Source organism: Pempheris klunzingeri, chromosome 22 (genome assembly GCF_042242105.1).
Source record: "Pempheris klunzingeri isolate RE-2024b chromosome 22, fPemKlu1.hap1, whole genome shotgun sequence".
In the NCBI taxonomy this organism is placed as follows: Eukaryota; Metazoa; Chordata; class Actinopteri; order Acropomatiformes; family Pempheridae; genus Pempheris; species Pempheris klunzingeri.
In genome coordinates this window covers 11,246,599-11,267,257 of record NC_092033.1, presented here as the reverse complement: position 1 = coordinate 11,267,257, position 20,659 = coordinate 11,246,599, and the positions used below count along the sequence as shown (strand labels likewise).

The following is a 20,659-nucleotide window of genomic DNA, read 5'->3' as shown; positions in this document are numbered from 1 at the left end:
AAAGAAACACAGGAGCACGTCAGCTTGGAAAACCACAACTGATTGGAGAAAATGTATGGAAGGAGGAATGGCATTTAAAAAAATAAGCGTTAAAAATTATTGATTTCACTGTGAAATTGTGTATATATACATAATATACATGTCGGTCTGGCGTATAAACACCTCCTGGCTTAGTGTTGCCAGTAGAGGGAAGTAAAACTTGGAAAGTTCAGCTTCAGAAATAGCTCTTCTCTCTATCTGACATGCGTTTTCCACTCGGTGTCACCAGCTCACAGCACACTGAGGACTGAGTGATAATCTGCTGTTTGGACGGTGAACATGAAACTCCACAGACAGTTTAGCTGGGTGAAACACTCACCCACTGACCTCTGCTGACCTCTCACACACTGTGAGCACGCGGGTTTAAGTCTGATTTGAGATTTCAGTCGTTAAGCAGTCTTTTATTTACTACTGACTTACACTTCTCATAGTTTTTCTCACTCTGAACTGACAGCAAAGTCACCACTGACTGCTCCACAGCCAACTGTTATGTCATGGATTTGGGAAGTGGGGTGGGTGAGAGAGAGAGGGAGAGAGGTAGGGAGGGAGGGAGACTTCTGCACAGCTTGTCCATTTTGTTATTCCTGTGCCAGCTACAGCATGCATGTCTGCCTATCTGTTGTTGTGCGGCTTCGTGTCTGAATGCACATCTCACTTTGATCTCCAGCACCCGCTTCTCGTCCAGCGACTCCTTCACCACAGCGCCAAGAGGACACAGGTATGCTGGGATGTTGTTTTTCTTTTCATTCACTCTGCAGGAAGTTTGAGCGAAGCCTGAAATCTGGATGAAAGAATGAGAGAATGTATACTGGGCTTTGAGTCTTTGAGTTTTTTCTTTTTGGCCTTTGTTTGCCATGCTTTGTTGAAAGTGTGTTATCTGTGAGCATGTCAGAGTTAGAGGGGTCACTGGTCACTCTGATCTGCTGCTGAGGGTAAAATCTCAGCTCTAATCAAGTAGTTCTCCCGCTTTGACATTGAAAGCTGACCTTTTCTAAATTCTGGTATCTGATATCACTCTGTCCCCATCACACATTCACACAGAAAGAGTGCCCTTAATCTCCCTGATCATTTACTTTACCATGAGTCTGTTATCGCTGGGATAGGATCAATGGGAATCCTATTACTCAAGTAGGCCAGTAAGCAAAGGAGGATCACAGAGTAGAAAAGGTTGATTAGTCTGTTAGCAGGCGGGAACACAGACGAGCCTCTGTGTGTAGATGGTTTAAATTGTTGATCTCAGCCAATTCAAATATCACTGTCTGTGCAGGATACACAGATTCAGTACAGACAATATGGCAGCAGGTTGGTTATTAAATCAGCGATGTCTGGGAACTGTCTGCTCACTCAGGTAAGAGTGGAGTGATTCACCGTCAGGGATTTTAGTCATAAGAAGTCATTAGAAAAAATGAAAATATCCAAAATATCCAAATCATAAATAAGAATTTATAATAAATAATAAGACTACAGATTTGGCAGATCTGAATGCTGAAAAACAAACCTATAGTCATCACTGTGTAGTGGAAATGTTTATTCCAGACCTAATAAGCCTTTTTTTATTGATTTTGTCCAGCAGCTAAACTCAGAGTCAGAAGTTTTATTGCACAAAATGTACCAAGCTGTTGCGTAAGAGGCAGGAAGGGGGCTTGCTTTCCCCTGTGAGGCAACACAAAAGAAATAGTGTTTTACAAAATGAGAACAAACATATACACAGTACTCAAAGGACCTATTTACACATTATGTTTTACGTTCTGTCAAGACTGCATTGAGGTAGGAACAAATCCCAAAACCATTCAGGCTTGCACAAGTTATCTTACAGAAAGTAGAACTGAGGAAGGAAAGAAGGACATTTAAAGACTAAACGTCTGATATGATACAATCTAGATCATCCATCCATCCGTCGTCTATACCACATATCCTTAAGGGTTGCAGGAGGGCTGGAGCCAATCCCAGTTGACTTTGGGTGAGAGGCAGGGTACACCCTGGACAGGTCACCAGTCAATCACAGGGCCAACACATAGAGACAGACAACCATTCATGCTCACACTCACACTCACACTCACACTCACACTCACACTTATGGGTAATTTAGAGTCACCAATTAACCTGTGGGAGGAAGCCAGAGTACCCGGAGAAAACCCATGCAGGCACAGAAGAACATGCAAACTCCACACAGAAAGGTTCAAGGTTCATTTTGCAAAATCAAATACACTGTAATTCTAAATGTTAAATTTGATGAATATTTCAGCTCTTGCTGCAGCTACCATTTATTTTGCAGTACTCAGTAATCAGGTTCACCTCATAGATTTTGGACTCACAACTTAATGTAAGATTGAGTGCAAATGTAACAGATATCTAAGCCAAGGAGGCTGTCAAAGGATTTGTCTCATTAAGCAGGGCTCTAGGCTTACATTTATTTTTAGGGGCACCAGTACCTCTAAATAAAAAATAGGGGTAAGTTACAGTTGTTGTCTTTTTAAGAAATAACATTAATTCATCTCTTTTTAATCTTTTAACTGAATTAGAAGGAGATTTCTACAGAATTATGAAATATAAAATGTACAATTTGAACAGGGATGCACTGTGCTTCATGAATGAATCCCTTTTCAAACAGCATTTGATAGCATTTTATCCAAATTCACTAATCTACTCTGAATCCTTCCAACCTCATAGTGAACCCATTTATGTTTAGTGTTCAACTTTAGGAAGTTCCTAAAATTCTAACTAACTAACTAACTAAAACTCAATCAAGTTGAAATCTGAAGGTTGAGAACACAGCAACAGTTTTGAGTGGCAGCCTAATTAATGTTCACAGGTACAACCTGAAGCCTCATCACTTATTTTTTTCATAACTAACAATAATAACATTTGAAGAGTGGAGTCCACACTGAATATACAGTATAGCTACATAGAAATCAGTCACTGTCACTTATTCATCACGTCCTCCCTCTTACTGCTGATGTGGAGGGAGGAGAGGCTGCCGTCTCAGCCCCAAAGTCAGCCAAGCTATATACTAAGTAAGGCTGAGCTGTTAGGTGACATAACGCCAGCTTTCATCTTAGCTTGTACATAATAATTCACTATAAGCATCTTAAGTGCACTGTGGCTAATATAGACACAGAACAGCATCACTTGCGTATAGACATTGTATGTTGTTGCTTTTTATTTTTCACCTCCAATTTCATGTTTATTGTTCCGCGTTTGTTTTACCTGCCTTTGTTCAGCTTTGCTGTCCTTGTTTTTAGCTCGATGTCTATTTTCTATCTTCCTGTAAAAGTGCATTGAAAACAACTTAAAATCAGAGGCAAATTCCCTGTATGTGCACAAGTACCTGGACAATAAAGCTGCCTCTGATTTTGATTCTGATTATACTGATGGTGAATGGAGGCAAAACCGACATGAAAAGCAGTTTTGCATCAAAGCACAAGTGACAAAAGTTCAAACAAATGTATATGTGCGAAGTGGTGATATGTATATAGTGTAAACAGTTTTGGTAGATATGAATATACTACAATATATACAGCATAAACAATGTGAGTATGTGCAGCAATTACAATAGACAAAGTATTAGTTGTGTAGATATTAGTACAAGTAATAGTAATATTACATTATGTACAGAATAAAGAGCTGGATGTATGATGTAAATACAGTGTATACACTATAGTATAGACAGTAGGATGAATACATTATATGCCAGATATATACAGTAGGGACAGTAATACTACACATCAGCATGATCTATTAATCTTCACTGATCCACTAATAATGTTTCACATTCGTAGGCATTAACTTTAACTCATATATTCGCACTGCAGAGACCTGTTCAGGGACATGTTCTGAAAGCAGAGGAAACACAGAGAGGCCAGAAGTTGTGAATGTGATCCAACATTAGACAGCGAGGAGCAAGTGTTGAGAGTATCTATTTTGGGGCTGGCATGGGGGTGAATACTTTCTGCAATCAAAGCTGAGACGTGACACAAGGGTTGAAGGGGGTCACCTTGAGACGTATTTTATGTAAACCAACATGTCCACAGTGGTTCTTAATATTATTCCTTAACCTGGGAAATGATTTTTACAGAAATTGGGACTAAAGATTGTTGAGATTCAATGTCAGTATCTCATTATGGGGGAGAATGAGAGGCTGCTGCTGCTGCTGCTGCTTTCAGACTTAATTAATAGCATGTCACGTCCATTTTATGATCCGACTCTCACGTCATGTGAAATCATTGAAATAGCTTCCACTCTTGGGTGACAGATGGAGATGTATATAGTGCCTAAACATAGTAAGATATGCAGGTCGGGGCTAAAGATAGTCACAGCCGCTGCAATACAGAGCAGCCAGTGAGCAACTTTTTCCAACTACAGCCTCCCTGATGTCACGGAGGGCACAGACATGTTGGCATTTTTGGATAGAAAATTGGATAGAATTTTTGGTTGTAGGCTATGTCATGGATTCTCAGTGTGCGTTTATTTCTGTCTTCCATCATTTATTTTCTCATACTACTGATAAACTTTATTTATGTGGCACTTTTCCAAACAAAATTACAAAGTGCCTCAATCAAAATAAAAGAAATTCAGGACTGTAATGAGGCAATTAAATCAGACAGTTATGGCTTGAACTTTTCACTCGATGTAACTGTTTTATCTTTTTAAAACAAGAAATGATGATTATGGTGACTTTGACTTTTTGGCAACTTGAAGAAACCAAAAGAGACTTGCAATTTAACTTTGACTTTAAGAAATAGCCAAGGAAATACAGTCATTCACTTTCTTTTTAGAAGTGAGAGGAGTCATTTAATACCACTCTTATGTCTGTAGAGTATATGTGAAGCTACAGCCTGCAGCTATTATTATTACTATTATTATCTTTGATGCATTAACACTTTATAATGTTATAGTTAGTCAGCTCATTCAAACTGCTTTATGTTCCAGGTACTGATTTGGGTATAACTGCAAACTGGTTGGTAACTATATCCATTAAATATATGAAGTGGAGTAAGAAGTACAATATTTCCCTCTGAAATGTAACAGAAATGAGTCGCATGAAATGGATTATTTTACTAATAAACTACTAGTACAGTATTTGAGTAAATATAGTTTATAGAGATTTACTTGTGAGTTTGTCCCACCTCTGAAGTTATCTGTTTTGTCTCTGGAGCAGCAGCCTTCATTCTGGAGGGAAAGGCCCCAGACAAGCCCAGCATGGGGGATGGAGGAGGCGAGGAGGCCACTTCCCTCAGCCCGGGCCCCGCTGCTCTGCCTCTGACCCAGGCAGAGAGCCCGGGACCCTGGCAGAGTGAGAGCCTGCTGGCAGATTCCTGGTCCACGATGGGCGACGTGGACCCTGAGGACAGCAAGAGCCTGGACAGCAGTGACGGGGCGGCTCTGGCCGGAGAGGAGAACCACTCCTCCAACTCTGACATGGTCCACCTGGAGCGGGAGGAGGCCGAGATGCTTGAGGAGGCAGAGAAGGAGGAGGAGGAGAGGGCGAGGAGAACGGAGGAGGAGGAGGAGGAGGAAGATGATGAGCTGCACACAAGTGTGTTGAGTGTTTTAGGTGGGGAGAGGGAGCTGGCTGAGCTCAGGGAGGAGGAGCAGGACCTCCAGGCCCCAGAAACTGAGGAGGTCCTGGTGTCAGCAGAGGAGCCTCACATGGAGAGGGAGCCTGCAGAGTTCATGCAGGTGGTTCCCCCAATGGCCTTGCCTCTCCTGCCTATCGTCAGGCTCCACCCCCCCTCCACTACATCCACCCCCATCCCTTCAACCACGACCTCTGAAGCTGAGGAGATTTATTCTACTCAGAGGCTCCACCCTCCTTCTATCCTTTCTCCGCTGGCAGCAGAGCCTCTGATAGAGAGTCTCGAGCAGGAAAAATTCACCCAGATTCCCCTCTCGGATGTGGAGGAACATTCAGTCGAAGCCCCTCAGCCTGCAGCAGAAGAGCCGGAACCGGAGCCGACTGCTCCACCAAAGACTTCCAATCCTCTGAGCTCCACTGAGCTGCTGTGTGGAGGTGCTGCTTTAGTAGCTGTTGTGGGAGTAGTGGCATATGGAGCTGTGGCCTACTGCAGAAAGTAGAAAAACGCCCCTTTAACCATCAATCACCCTTTCAACACAGGTTTTTTGTTTTTTAATCTATTCCAAATGAAAAATTCCACTTCACTCACTGAATTCTGGATTTCATTTTCTGAAACTCTTTGTATTGTAATGTATTATTAGACACATTAATTTGATTTTTTTTTTTAATTCGTTTTGTGCTACCTCAGCTCACAGCAGAGCTCATGGCCTTTATTTTTCTGTATACAAGAGATCTCTGAGGAAAATTAGCCAGTAAAATGTAAACTGGGAATGTAAAATCAATCATTTAAGGTACAATGTTAAAGAATCCTGACACTTGAAATGGTTGTTTGATGTTTCTTTGTGTGTTTCTTTTGTTTCTCTTCCTACTACACCACAAAAGGATAGGATTAGATACCAGTTCCTCTTCTTGGTATGTTATGTTACTCTAGACCAGAGGTGCCAAACTCATTTTAGTTTAGGAGCCACATACAGCCCAATTTGATCTCAAGTAGGCCGGACCAGTAAAATCATAGCATAATAACCTATAAAGAAAGACAGCTCCAAATGTTTCCCTTTGTTTCAGTGCCAAAAAGTACATTCTGAAAATGTTCACATTTAATGAACTATCTTTTTTCAAAACATTATGAATGAGCTGAAATTTCTTAAGAAAAATAAGTGCAATTTCAACAGTATTATGCCTCAGTTTATCATTTACACATGTGCATTACAACTTACAGATCACAGTGTATCTACAAAGGAACAAAACATTTTGTCACAGGTATCTGGAACTGAACAATATAGTATTTTGCAAAGCAGTTAACGTCTTCTCTGCAATTTTGTTTTTTTCGGTTTTGGCCTGCGGGCCGTATGTTTGACACCCCTGCTCTAGACTTTACCAAAGAACCTTGGTATCTGTATCTCAAAGGTGAAGTTATTAAAAACGTTGGTCATCCAAATGCTGGCTTGAATGGGAATATTAGACTAGCGCATTCCAGCTTTTATATACACACACCAATATTTTCCACATACTGCCTGTATCTGTGCTGCACATATGAAATGAACAGCAGGAAAGTGTATTGAGTGAATGAGAACAACCTTTTTTCACCTTTAAACCTGAAATAACAGGTTGTTTTTTTTGCCTACTTGGGGGCAGCAAAGATAAGCAGCACACATAATGACATACTGTTTTGTCACCTTTTAAGTTGATATGGCAAACTTGCAAGCAAACATTTGCCTATTTTATATTCAGCAGATACAAAGCAACATTGTCTTTCATTTGGAGCTCTGTTTCTGGACACCTAATGAATCAAATCCAATATTCAGTCTCTTTTAGCTCTGTTAGCTAATACCTGACTCTTAGATGCTTCTCTTCAAGCTGAGGGGAATAGCAAAGTCAAGTGATAAAACTCAGTGAGGTCATCTCTATTTGTGACCTATAAGATTTCAAATTGCGTCATTTGAAACCATTTTTAAAAGAGGGAAAGACCAGTGTTACACAATAAGCAAAGATTAGAGAAGAGTTTGGCCCAGTTTCTCTCAGATTTATCTTCTGTCTGTCATTGTAATGCTACTGCAGAGTTAGTTCAGTTGGAGTTGTCATTGAGGTCGCATTGCACACAAGCACACATTGCTGGTACTTTTTGGAGAGTTTGTGTGCAGTCACAGATGATTGCCATCATGATAGTTTTTAAAAGTTGTAAAGTTCTTTCTCATTAACTCATAAATCTCTGCGGTGTTTTGGCATCAGACTTCTAACTCATGGATCTGTTACTGGATCAGATTTCAAGTCCTGAAACTACACGTCCACATCAATGCAACGTTTTCAGTCTGAACTCAAATCAAGAACTGGATCAAGTTGGGTTAGATAACCAAATATGTCATGTCTGAACAGGAATCTAAACCCTTCTCAGCTCAAGTGGTATGAGCTTTGACCGTTGACCTCCCAGTGTCAGTAAATCGGAAAGAAAAAGTATTAAACTTTGAGGGAGTGAAGCAGATTCGCCTTTGTTAAATGTAAGTTTCTCTTTACAGTGGTTTAGTGAGCTGTACAGTAAATATATAGAGAGCTGACAGTAAATGAAAGTGATCTTTTTAGCCTAGGTAGCATCATTCCCTCTGGACTTCATGCTATGGGAAGTAAAAGAAGACACACAGAGGATGGATGGGACAGACAACAGGTAATCTGACTTATTAAATGTACACTAAAGAGTAAATTCCCTCTGTAACCCCCACGACTGGAACACTGTTTAAAATGTGCCCTGGCCACAGCCCTGCTTCTGCTCAGATATCTGATATGTGTTTGGTTTACTGCTCCGTCCTGCCGTCTGCTGGTTCGTCAGCAACATTTCAGTGTCTTAACAAACTGCTGTCAACCTTATCAACGGCATCAGAAAATGCAATTTAACTAACAATTAATTTATCAACCAAGCTTGATTCTGTTCAATCATACTCTTTAAAGCATAAACATGATAAGGAAAAGTCACCTGCAGAAATACCAAGTAAGGCTAAATGGATTTAAAGTTATACAACTATGTGTAAGCATAAATTATGTTACGAAACTTCCCTTTCACTGCAAGATAAAATGCTTTGCAGGGATTAGAAAACATTAAAGAAATTAAAAATACATCTAAAAATGTAAATAAACAAATAAAGAGATGTAAAATGTAGAAGAGACACAGTGAAGAGTTCTGAACCAACTGCATGCATCACCTTTTTTCTGATGCTTCTGACACCCAGGACACAAACTTGATCTCAGAGATAATGATTATAACTCTGTGGTCACAGCAGCATTCAGCCCGAGAGACTAATTGTATTCCAGTGGCTTTAACACTTCTTGATTTTTACGAGTGCCAGTAAATAAAGAAGAACAATGGGGTTGACTGTGCTGCGGTTAGCCTGCCGTTCCCACATGGGTGCCAACACTAACGCAGCTATTGAATTGAGAAGAGGAAGGAAAGTGCTTCTTTGTTTTGAAAGATTAAGCTGCAGCTTGTCTGTTCTGCCAGAAAATATACTGTGACACCTTCATAGACAAACACGAATCTCTTAACCTCCCGTGCTCCCTTCTCTCTCAACAGACATGCACACCTGATCACATAAAAAACATGGATTTGCTGACATCGTCAACATTATGATACACAGATAATAGCAAGAATTGTGCTATACTAAAGCATTTCTTTAGATGGGTCAAATATACAGAAAATATACAATTATCAATGAAATGATAGATAGATAGATAGATAGATAGATAGATAGATAGATAGATAGATAGATAGATAGATAGATAGATAGATAGATAGATAGATAGATAGATAATGACTGTAGTAAGTTTGGATCACTTTATGATAAAGAACACTATAAAAAATGAAATAATTGTATAGAACATAAGACATAAAACAGTTAAAACAACTTTTTAAGACTCCAAAGACTCTAATGGAGCACACAGCAGCCAGCCCTGCATCCCGTACAGCACCAAACAAGCACACATCTGTCAGGCCTCAGCTGCAGCCCGACAGGTTGTGGTCTTTGATTTATAGAGTTGATTTGACAGAAGTTTCAGCCTGAATGGTAAAAGGGAAAGACGGAGTGGGTGAGAGGACCAGGTTTGTGGTTCTTTGTTTTTTATCAGCCTGCTGCACCGGCAGGAAACACACACAAACACACATCTCACATGCACACATGCATATTTGCATGCGTGCACACACAGACACTGCTTTCTCCCCCACGGGCGCACGCACGCGCACACACACACGTACGCACACACACACACACACACACACACACACACACACACACACTACACTACACTACACTACACTACACTACACTTACACTTACACTTACTGAAACAAGGTGTTTTTCTTTACTGGTTGCAATTTCACTGAGTAAAAAGCAAATAAAATAACAAATACAAATCTAGTTCTGATCTGATTACATCAGAATGGATTCTGCCTGCTCCTGTAATCTAACAATGTAACGTAATGGTTTTGCAATAATCTGTGTATCACCGTTTCCTTGTTTCCATGATGTTTCCAGCGCATCGTTCAGGCCTGACTGGCACCACACTTAACCGGGCTGAAAGGGGAACTTCAGGAGCCAGTCAGTTGATATTTAAAACTGCACGCCTGAGATAAATGAACTTCTCAAAAAGCCCATGTTTATTTGAAAAGGGGGGTTGGCTTTGAGGGGAAAAAAAGGTGCAGGCTGAGTTTGAGATCACCGCATTATTAACCATTAACCTTTACAATCACATTTGTCTGACGCCGTGTTTATGGCATTCTGGACAATTGGAAATTCATTTTCATTCATTCAGTCATGATAGTCTATTTTAATTTGGTTTCAGCTCCACAGCGGACCGTAATAAACCTGCGGTGTGCAGAATACGGAGCTTGTTTTCGGCGACACTGATAGAAAAATATTTTAATAAAGGGACAGCAGGCTTAAAACACTAAAATTAACAATGGACAACAATATTTTAATATTTATTGCAACTTTTAAGGATCATACAATAAACTGCTCTTAAAATCCAAGCAAACAGTTGTAAAAAAAAGTTTAAGTGCCAAAAAATGTAACAATTGCTTCTGTGTCTTTTTAATGATCATGAGTGATAAAATAAAAAAAAAAGAGGAACAAAGTTAGTTGTTTGCAACATCTGAGAGGATTTGTGTTTCTTTCCACCAAACATTTCACTAGTTTTTCTTTATTTTTTGTGAAATGTAAAGGTAGAATTGCAGAACAGAGAGAAGTGGAATGCAATTATAAATTTTCACTATTTCAAATAGAAACTAGAAATTATATTAAATGCTACTGAAAAATGATGCCTTTAAATTAAAGTGGAATATAAAGCAAACGTTTATATATTTCTATTACTATTGCTGGACCTTTGATTTATCGTTAATTAGTGGTCAGTCATTGTTTGTGTTTTCAGCCACACTTCATGCAAATATTCATTCATTCACTGAGAACCACAGCAGAAAGTTTCCTGCAGCTATACAAACTCAAATTTCAATTTACAGAAAGCGCATTACTGAAGAGCACCGATTAGAGATGTGTATGTTAGATACATATCTCGCCTGATATGCAAATTCTCAGGTTAGGCTGAGAATTGGTGGTATTCCTGGGTTGAGTGTGCAATAAAAGAGGTTTTTGTTGTTCGCAGATTGTGATCACCACTATGGGGGAGAGTGTGATTCTGAGATATTTGTCCTCCAAAAAAAGAAGAAGTATAGGGTTGCAGTGCATGGTGACGTTAACGCATTTAAATTGACCGGCCTCTTCACTATTCATGTGGCTGAACAGGTAGAGAGGAGGTCTGCAACATATATATACCTGTCCAAGTACTGCACACCTGCACTAGTGTGACGGTGTTCACCTTTTAGGACAGAAATGGCCTCAACTGAGGGCAACACTCAGACATACAAGATGGTGAGTTGAAAGGATGCTACATTTTCATTACAGTTATTTGGAAAAATTATTCTCATGTTTTCAATTTTTATACATGTTTAAAGGAAAAAGTAATTTTTTAAAATGATCTGTTCTAGACTTCCTTGGACAACGACATCAACCAACACTTCCAGGATGCAATTGATGTAATTCAACAGCATTCAAACAATTCATATTATGACACAGGTACAGTAGAAATCTATCGGAAAGGTTACACAACTTCCTGTAAAAATACATGACCATAAATATAAAAGTTTTGCTTTATTAATTTCAGATTTATTATTTTTTTAAATGCATGATTTTATGCTTGAAAATCTTCAATTTCCTTCTCGTTTAGCATGTAAAGAAAACAGTTTTGACTAATTGTAACACTTTAATGAATTCAATTGTATTTTATCTAGATTTTTTCTCCTTCTCAGAATACACATATTATGAGACTCTGAGTACCCAGTATCCATTCCACTGGAATGACATGGCTGTAAGTATTGCAAAAAATTCTTAATGTGTGTGTCTGAAAAACAGGGGAAAAGATTTATAAAGTGGTGTTTTTTTGACTTTAAATGTTTCTCTTTCAGCAGCAGTCTTGGCCTCAGGTCATGCCTGATGTCTCCTTGGGTCACTCGATGCAAAATGAATCGCCTCATTTCTACACAATCCTACCACCACAAAGGAACAGCAAAGGTGAGCAGGTTCAGATTTTCAATATATTTTACATTAAGGACTTCATTATTTGTCTTTAATCACTAAAACAAAACCACTTCAACCTCCTCAGGCCGCAAGAAGCTCAGACTATACGAATACCTCCATGAGGCTCTGAATGACCCCAACATGGGCGACTCGATCCAGTGGACAGACAGTGGCAGCGGCACCTTCCACTTCATCTCCAAGAACAAGGAGAAGCTGGCCGAGTGCTGGGGCCAACGCAAGGGCAACCGCAAGACCATGACCTATCAGAAGATGGCAAGAGCTTTGAGAAACTACAGCCGGACCGGTGAGATCATGAAAGTGCGCCGCAAGCTCACTTACCAATTCAACCCAGACATCCTGCACAGGCTCGGCTCTGCACAGGCGCCCATGCACCTGCCCTGCCACCCTCCACAAGAGGAGGTCCACAGCCGGCAGCCAAGCCTGGCTGAGCAGAGCTACTGCGGTTCTGCAGTGGTGGACTGGCACGGCTATTACGGACACTACCAGCTGCAGGAAGACTATGACCTGGCCTCCAGCTTCACTTCACACAGCACAACCAAACTCTGAGCTGGAGGACGGCTGAATCACACGAGAGGGAAAATCCCTAAAAAGTTTTTCAAAGACTATATATGTGACAAACAGTAACGCTCCTCACTTTAAAGTGTTTTGACACTATTTATTTAGCAATTTTCTGCTCCAAATTACTTAAGATTAATTTGTAAATACTCATAATACAAGTGAGAACAGTCCATAAGTGAATAAAGACGCGTTTCTTTTTTTTCTTTTTAAAAACCAGAGGAATTGATGATTTAGAAGAAACTGAAGATTCTGATCACTTTAAGTAGTCTCAACAAAATAGTTATATTTGTCTTAATGCTAATGCCAGCACACGTTCTACATGATGTAGGCTTAGTGTAGACATTTAAGAGTCTGATTAAGATCTGAGAGCTGTTAACTCATCTTGCTGATTTCAACTTTCATACTTCATACTTTCATACTTTCACATGTCATAATTTAAAAATGTAATTTAAAAATTCAAATCACTCAACTTCGTTAACTTAATTGTAAATACTGGCTGACATTGTGAAAAAGCATCTAGAAACATGAAACAAAGGGACTGAAAAAAGTTTTACCGATCAATCTAACTAACATATAACTTAACTCTACTTAAATTTTCTAATTGTGATGATTTCTCATAAATTTACAACTACAACTAGATTACAACTAGATTTACCCCTAAAATGTTAAAATATAGGTTATACAAAAAACTCCTCTGCAGTGCAGACCCAGTGTTTTTATTCTATGATGTGCAAAAGAGGTAATATTATAACTTTATTTTATATAAACAAAATATACCAATTTATGTTCAAAAGTTGTCCTGTTTTTACAACAAGCAACCAGTAATAAGCATTCTGTGTCATGACAGGTACATTTTAACCATTTTTCATGATAAAACTATTTAAGAAAAATGATGTTTGTATACTTTGTATACTTTTTATTGTGTATTAATAAATGCTTGTAGATTATTTAACAGTTAATTTTTTTATTCCATTTTTATTTTTTTCCCCTTTTGAATACAAGCAATAAATCAGTCTGTGTACTCTCACTTGTGCTTTTTACTGACTTGATAATCACACATTGCAGCTGCGCTCTCGTCCTTTGTCAAAAAAGAAAACAGTGGCATTGTCACACAAACATGCAAAGACTGTGTTGAAAGATTTGGCACTGTCTCCATTGTAGTGAAATATTGCAGCAAGCGCACAGCAAAATCTGAAATTTAGACACATCCTGTGAGGATAAATATGGCAGCAAGTGTGTTTTTCCTGAAAAGAGAGCATTTAGCAGGCGCTGCCTCCAGGCCAGGTCTTATCTGGTTCAGCGGGGAGGATGTGGTCAGCGCTGGGAGGCTTTGTTGATGGGTTGACTGGTGCTGGTGTTGGGGCTTTGTGGGATGGTGGTCATTGTTCCTGTGAGCCTGAGGTAGAAAACGTCTGGTATTATGCAGAAAGACCACTCCTGTCGGGGGTATAATAAGAGTCAGGGTACTTGAGCGCCTTAAAGTCAGTTTTATGAGATTCTCCCAAACTGCAAGGACTGCACTGCATTACACTCAACCTCACCAGTGATGGTAAAGAGCAGACTTATTGCATGGATGATATTAGAATACATCATTAGGGAAAATCTTTCAAAAGTTTGCAGTTTTCGAGGCTGATTTTTTTAATCTTTTTTTTTTTTTAAATCTTTTTAGAATTCTTTCCAGGAGACTCAGTCTGATTTGGAGGTGATCTTAGAGTTCCTGGAGGAGTACTACAGACAAAACACTGGAGAAAATGGTAAGAGGAAAGCCTGGGAAATGAAATTTTAATATTTGAAGAGTGATTTTACTGTAGCAACTTTTTCTTATGCACAGACAACAGGGTGCACTGGACTGCAGATAAAGAATCATGTGAGCAGTGCTGCGCATGCTACGAGCCACTTGTGAGCATTGAAATATTTGTCCCCCACACAAGACACTTGTACACCTCATGTAGTAAAATGTGCACATATAAGGTAGCCTGTAAAGCTCTTCAGTGTTCTGTACGATACATTTTCTCCCTCATTTCCTCAATCAAAGGACATCAAACCTGCACTTCAGCCTTTGCTAGTACACGATGCCCCACCAGCTCTCAGCCAAAACACAACAGCATTATTATCTGAGCGTGGGTCACTGCCAAACATTGTATCAACGAGACAACCAACCAAACACCCGGCAAGAGCAGCGGGGAGTGGTGAGTTCTCCTTTTTTTGGTCAGTAGATACTGTTATTGCCCCGGTTGCTCATAGCCTGAGGGAAACAGTACCAGGATAGCAAATAAGAGACGTTCCCTTTACCGTGAAAAAAACAATGGAGCTGTGTAGGGCTTAGCTCAGTAGCTGTTTTTCATATTTATCAGATAACTGCAGTGTTTACAGCTTTCCTCTCTCCACTAAAGAGATTTTCTGGGAATTGTTGCATTTGAGGAAATGATTAACTGTAAGCACCACTAACTGTTTAGTGCAGCACAGCTGCTCTCAAAGGCTCATTTAAATCCCAGTAAAGCCTTCATAATGCCACTTAATCTTTGTTCAATGGTTGCAGGGAGAAAGGTGCGACTCTTTCACTTTCTGTTTGAGATGTTGGAGGATCCAAACATGGCCCACTGTGTTTCCTGGGTGCCAGCAGCCGCTGGCGTCTTCCGCTTTTCCTCCACGAACAAGGACCAGGTGGCGGCACTCTGGGGGCAGAGGAAGGGCAACAAGAGGCCCATGACTTACCAGAAGATGTCACGTGCCCTCAGGAACTACGCCCGATCTGGAGAGATCTTCAAGGTGAAGAAGAAGCTCACCTACCAGTTCAGCAGAGGCACCCTGATGTCACTGCAAAAGTTTCATCGAGGAGATTCCTAATGTTTGCTAGATTTGTGTAGCTCCTATCATCTCATATAAAACTCTAAATGTGCTTATTTTTCCATTACCGGTGTGACAAGTCAGCTTTGCAAATCCACTTTCTTTAAGTTAGCATATGCAAATGCTAATGGTGTAAATAATAAAAAAGAAATAAAGGAAACATTTTAGCAGTTCAATTGTTTTCACAATACATTCACTGCACCAGATATAGCTAACAGCTACGTTTGAGGGATGGAGTAAAAAATAACAATGAATTCAAACACTGAACTTTGAAAACAAACACGATAAAACATCAATTGCACAATTAGAAAAATATAAAGGCAATACTACAGTAGTGGAGAGGAGAACACCATCAGTAATCTGAACTAACAATTCATCAATAACTGTGTATCATAGCTCTACAGAAGCTGACTACAGAGGTGAGGGACCCTCAGCTGTATTAAAATTGGTTGAATGTTTTGTTTGTGTTTATGTAAAAATAAATGAATCATATACCTTCATCATATTTAATGATTACTGTGGGAATCAGGTCTTTTTTTTGGTAATAATTTCCTAAAGGAATCATATAGTTTGGTATTAATTACTGGGAAAATAGAGCCAGTTTTGAGATTGTTCTTTTAGTTAGTTCATCTATTTGTGTTGATTTCCAACAGAATTTCCTTGAAAGACAATATTAATTTAAACCCAAGCAAATAATGATTCATTATGTATTAATCAATGGAAATTTTGATCTTCATATTTGCCTGCAGACCTTTCCAACAAATTTCACATTTTTTAATTAATTTTTAGCTGACCTGTAGTGCTCTGACGTGTTTGGGAACTGATTGGAAATGATAATTCTGTCTTTCCTGTCATTAGTAGCACATTACATTGTTCTTTCCTGGAAACTTCCCAGGAAATCATTTGGAAATTGTGAAGAATTGACAAATGTGTTAAATTCACTTTGTGCAGTATTTCTACACCAAGCACACATCACGCAGCTATTCAACAAAAACCATCATCACTCCATATTTGTCGCACCACACTTTTACTGCACTTTTCCAGCTCATACTTTGGCTTCCAAGGCTTTTTTTTAAAATTATATTTATACTTTGTGTTGCTTATACTTTGTACTCAGATTCTGTACTTTTTAAGGCTGATATGTATACTTCTTATCTCATTCTCAGTCTTATTCAGTCTTTGTAAATACATGTAAAGTCTTAAACACAAATGCCCCATTTGAGGTTGACGCAACTGGGCTTTCATTGTGCATGAAATTAAAGATGGAAATAAGCACTAGGTTGAATTTGAAAACGAATAAATGTGCTACAGTGCGGAGCTAAAACAACAGGAAATGCGCTACATACTGTTCTGTACTATATGTTGTCACTGGTTGCGGGTTTTGATGCCCTGAGATTTGTAGTTATATATATTTGATTTTATTGAGTTTTCAGATTTCAAACCAGCGTATGACAATATAATAAAGACAACATATGGAACAAGCATAACATAATCACACCACAAGAACACAATTATTTTTTCCAATTATTTTTTGACATCTCAATGCATTTTATTGGCCCATTGCTCCCAACTTCACTGGAATATAAGTGAGTACATTTATTCAAGTGATGTACTTAATTACAGTTTTGAGGTACTTAAACTATTAGTTATTATTATTAGTATTTTACTTTTCTCCAACTTTATTTTTCTATCTCAATACTATTAGGCAAATATCCTACTTTTTATTTTTACTATAACTTGAAGAATACTGTCTTTTTCCTGAGAGAAAAGGATCATGCAGCAGCATAATGCACCTCATGACTCATTGACAAGTGTGTGTGCAAGTGTTTTCCTTCGTGTAATAGTTTTTGATGGCTGGCAGGAACCAGAGGGTGTCAGTGTCGTCCACCTCAAACCTTCCAGCCTCCTCTTGTTCCTTTCCTGTGTGGTGTGACCTCATGACTAAATCGCCTCTATGATGTGAACTCTCGGCCGTCCCAGGCAATACCAAATGGTTTTGTGCTCTTTGTAGCAGACCCACGTGATACTTCCCTAAGCCTAGTATTTACTTCTGGAGCCCACTCCAGGTTATAAATGGGGCTAACTGAGCTATGGGTGTCTGTTACCAAGAAAGGCCACATACTTTGGACTAAATTACCAAAACAGTCATTTAAAGAGAGAGTATGTTAATCAAAAGCTTCCGCATCACATGATATGCGTAGGCTTGCCATATAGATCCAGTGATATAGTGACAGTGACTCATTTCGAGGATCATCCCGTGTGCTATGACTGTCCGAGCTATGATGGTACATCATTGAGTGTAGACTTAAGCTGCATTCCTGTGCACAGACAGTATCCATGGCCCACAAATAGGCCTTGTGCCTCGCCTTTACTGTCCTGTCTGGTTGTCTGAGGATGTTTTAAGTGCACTTCCATGCTCATTAAGATCTCATTGTAACCACCAAGTACTTGTGATGTTGTTAGATTCTCTGCAGGAGTTTGGTGTACACTTGGAGAAGCTTCAAAGTGTTGTTGGTTAAAAAAGCATCAGGCTTGTTGTTGCTCGTAAATCCAGCAGCTTTAAGCTGTGTTGTTTAATCTTCACGACCTTATCAGAGACCACACCTGATTTATCGCTTGTGTTTGACGTGCTAAAAAGATTCATTGGGACCAAAGCAGCCACATCACTTACATAATTCACGATGAAACGCTCTTTTCATGTCAGATACACATGTCAAATGTCAGGGTTTATGACAGCTTTCTAAGTATAGGCCATATAGCCACCGCCCAGGCATCTCCACAGTATTTATTTGCCAGATTGGAAAGCCGGCTGTTCTTGGACAGCATTCCTTCCAGATTAAAGTGATATCTGGCATCAAGTCACTGAATGTCATCTCAAACTTTTCTTTTCTAATAAATCCACGGATTTTCCGAATATGCCGTTTATCATCTGGGATTGTGGGATGGTATTATATCAGCCTTAGACCTGTGACAATGACGGCACCTCTCCCTTTTACATCCCATCTCCTAATTTCTCCTCCTTCCTCACCTACTTCTGGAGTGCATTAAGGACCGCGGCGACATTTTTATACTTTTATACATTTTAAGAAGTTTTTGTATGATGAAAAGAAGTAAGACAAAACATGTTAATTAGTAAGGTTTAAAGGTGCAGATTCAAGCCAGTAAGTCAATACCGATTAAAATGCATAATTTCTTAAGTATAAATGAAAAATGTGCACAAGGCAGTATAAAAAAAATAAACTTCACATTCACTCTCTGTCTCATCTAAAAAGTTAGCACAGCAGCCTGTTGGTAGGGGACAGTGATGCAACAGTAAGTGTAGGACAGAGCCTCACTGTCCACTACAGAGAGGAGGGGCATGCCATCGCTCTATATAAGGCCTGAAAGCCTGTCCCTCCTGGATCTGTCCCTGGTCCTCCTCTCCTCCCCCACTGAGATTTTCAAACAGTATCCCTGTGCCCTCCTCATCTTCCATCACTCTGGTCCGAGGGGTCCCAGAGGTTTTTGTTCCTCCTATCATCATCATCTCTCTCCCTCCTGGACGAGAGGGCCACCACGCTTTACCCAGCCTCCTGTAGAGTCACATTACTCTGAAGCCACCTACCTACCTACCTCCGCCTTTTGACTCCTTGACGCTTTTCTTGGGACGAGGCTAAAGATGCCAGAGCCCACAAAGAAAGGTAGGAGTGGTGAGTGAGGATGGGGTTAGCATGTTGCTTCTAGCAGTGATATCAAAGCATGCAACAGCCATACAGAACTGCCATGAGATCCAAAATAAGCCTGCTGAACTGCATGTTTTAATTCATTTGATGGCAAAAATGCTTAACTTTAAAGCAATTCTGTGTTGTATTTAATGACTTGCTGTAACACATTTAGCCCAATTCTGTGTTTTTTTTTTTTTTGCTGCTCTTGTTTGAGGGGAGTCAGTTGATACTTGCTGCAGGGAGCTCCATCACTTTATGGCTCGTCTGCCAGCTCGTTCATAGGAATCCTCAAAGTGACTTTGACAGTGGTATTGTATTACTGATGCATGCATGTTTCTACTATCCTGGGGGGCAGGAGAAGATTTGAGGTTCATGAACAGAAACTATTGTTGCTTGGGCATTGGCAAACTGAAGAAAGACGCGATGATGAAGTGCAGTGGAGGAATGCTGTTTAGTGCCGTGGCGGACGCAAATAAAGACCTGTGAAGGATGTTGCAGTTTGGAAGAACTGAGAGACGGCCAGGCTGTATGAGGATAAACGCTAACCTGTTTGTGTTTGTCTTCCCGATGATTGATGGGAGTTGATAGGAATGGCCAATTTGGACCCCTCGGACCAGCCCCCTACCATAATTCAACTCCATATTCAACCACACACAGCATTTTAACCCATCCCCTATCCCACCCCCACATTAGATCTCTCATCCACACCATAACGTCACTCATCTGTATCATCATGTCCATCAACATTCCCATTTAATCCTCTCCTGTCTGTCATTACGATATGGTATTACTGCCACCCTCCCCATTAGCTCAGCTCTGTGGGGGTCTACCATTGACCCAGACATGCCCATGTAGAGGAAATGGAACATTTTGCTTGAAACTTGAAAGCCTTCCAACTGAGAGCCAATACAACTTTTTAATAAAGTCATTGTCCTCCAAGGGACCATTGATCTGTCTATGTGATCTGTTACTAACTCGTCAGCCATGATTTGCACATAAACATGTCTTGTCTGTCTGTCCTGGAAGAGGGATCCCTATTCTGTTGCTCTTACTGAGATTTCTCCTTCTGTTTTTACCAACATTAAAGTTTTTTTGGGAGCATTTATCCTTATCCAAACAAAGGGTTTATGGATAGAGGGTGCTGTACAGATTGTAAAGCCCTTACAGGATCAAAATTTGTAATTTGGGGCTATATGAATGAGATAGACTACGTTTTGGAAGTGGACATCACGACTTTGGTGCTCTTTCATTGGCTCTGACACACCTGGAGAGATGCAAGCTCTAAAATCCCTCATTCCTCACAC

At 39.8% G+C, this 20,659-nt stretch overlaps 3 protein-coding genes across 4 annotated transcripts; all 3 read left to right on the top strand.

The window, feature by feature from the left end:
• The first annotated feature begins 627 nt into the window (after positions 1-627).
• Positions 628-6,556, top strand: LOC139221916 (bcl-2-like protein 13). Its single transcript, XM_070853865.1, has 2 exons — positions 628-757; positions 5,198-6,556. The coding sequence occupies exon 2, from the start codon at positions 5,239-5,241 to the stop codon at positions 6,112-6,114; it is 876 nt and encodes a 291-aa protein (XP_070709966.1). The 5' UTR covers positions 628-757; positions 5,198-5,238; the 3' UTR covers positions 6,115-6,556.
• A 4,882-nt stretch (positions 6,557-11,438) lies between these two features.
• On the top strand, positions 11,439-12,921 carry spic (Spi-C transcription factor (Spi-1/PU.1 related)). Of its 2 annotated transcripts, none has more exons than XM_070854063.1 (5): positions 11,439-11,520; positions 11,637-11,724; positions 11,958-12,016; positions 12,117-12,219; positions 12,311-12,921. In XM_070854063.1, the coding sequence occupies exons 1-5, from the start codon at positions 11,482-11,484 to the stop codon at positions 12,790-12,792; spliced, it is 771 nt and encodes a 256-aa protein (XP_070710164.1). In that variant the 5' UTR covers positions 11,439-11,481; the 3' UTR covers positions 12,793-12,921. The 2 variants fall into 2 exon arrangements, with proteins under 2 accessions (XP_070710164.1, XP_070710163.1); XM_070854062.1 differs by having other exon boundaries at positions 12,114-12,219.
• A 1,255-nt stretch (positions 12,922-14,176) lies between these two features.
• On the top strand, positions 14,177-15,810 carry spi2 (Spi-2 proto-oncogene). The gene is made up of 5 exons (XM_070854232.1): positions 14,177-14,194; positions 14,474-14,558; positions 14,636-14,703; positions 14,840-14,993; positions 15,344-15,810. The coding sequence occupies exons 1-5, from the start codon at positions 14,177-14,179 to the stop codon at positions 15,649-15,651; spliced, it is 633 nt and encodes a 210-aa protein (XP_070710333.1). The 3' UTR covers positions 15,652-15,810.
• The last annotated feature ends 4,849 nt before the right edge of the window (positions 15,811-20,659 follow it).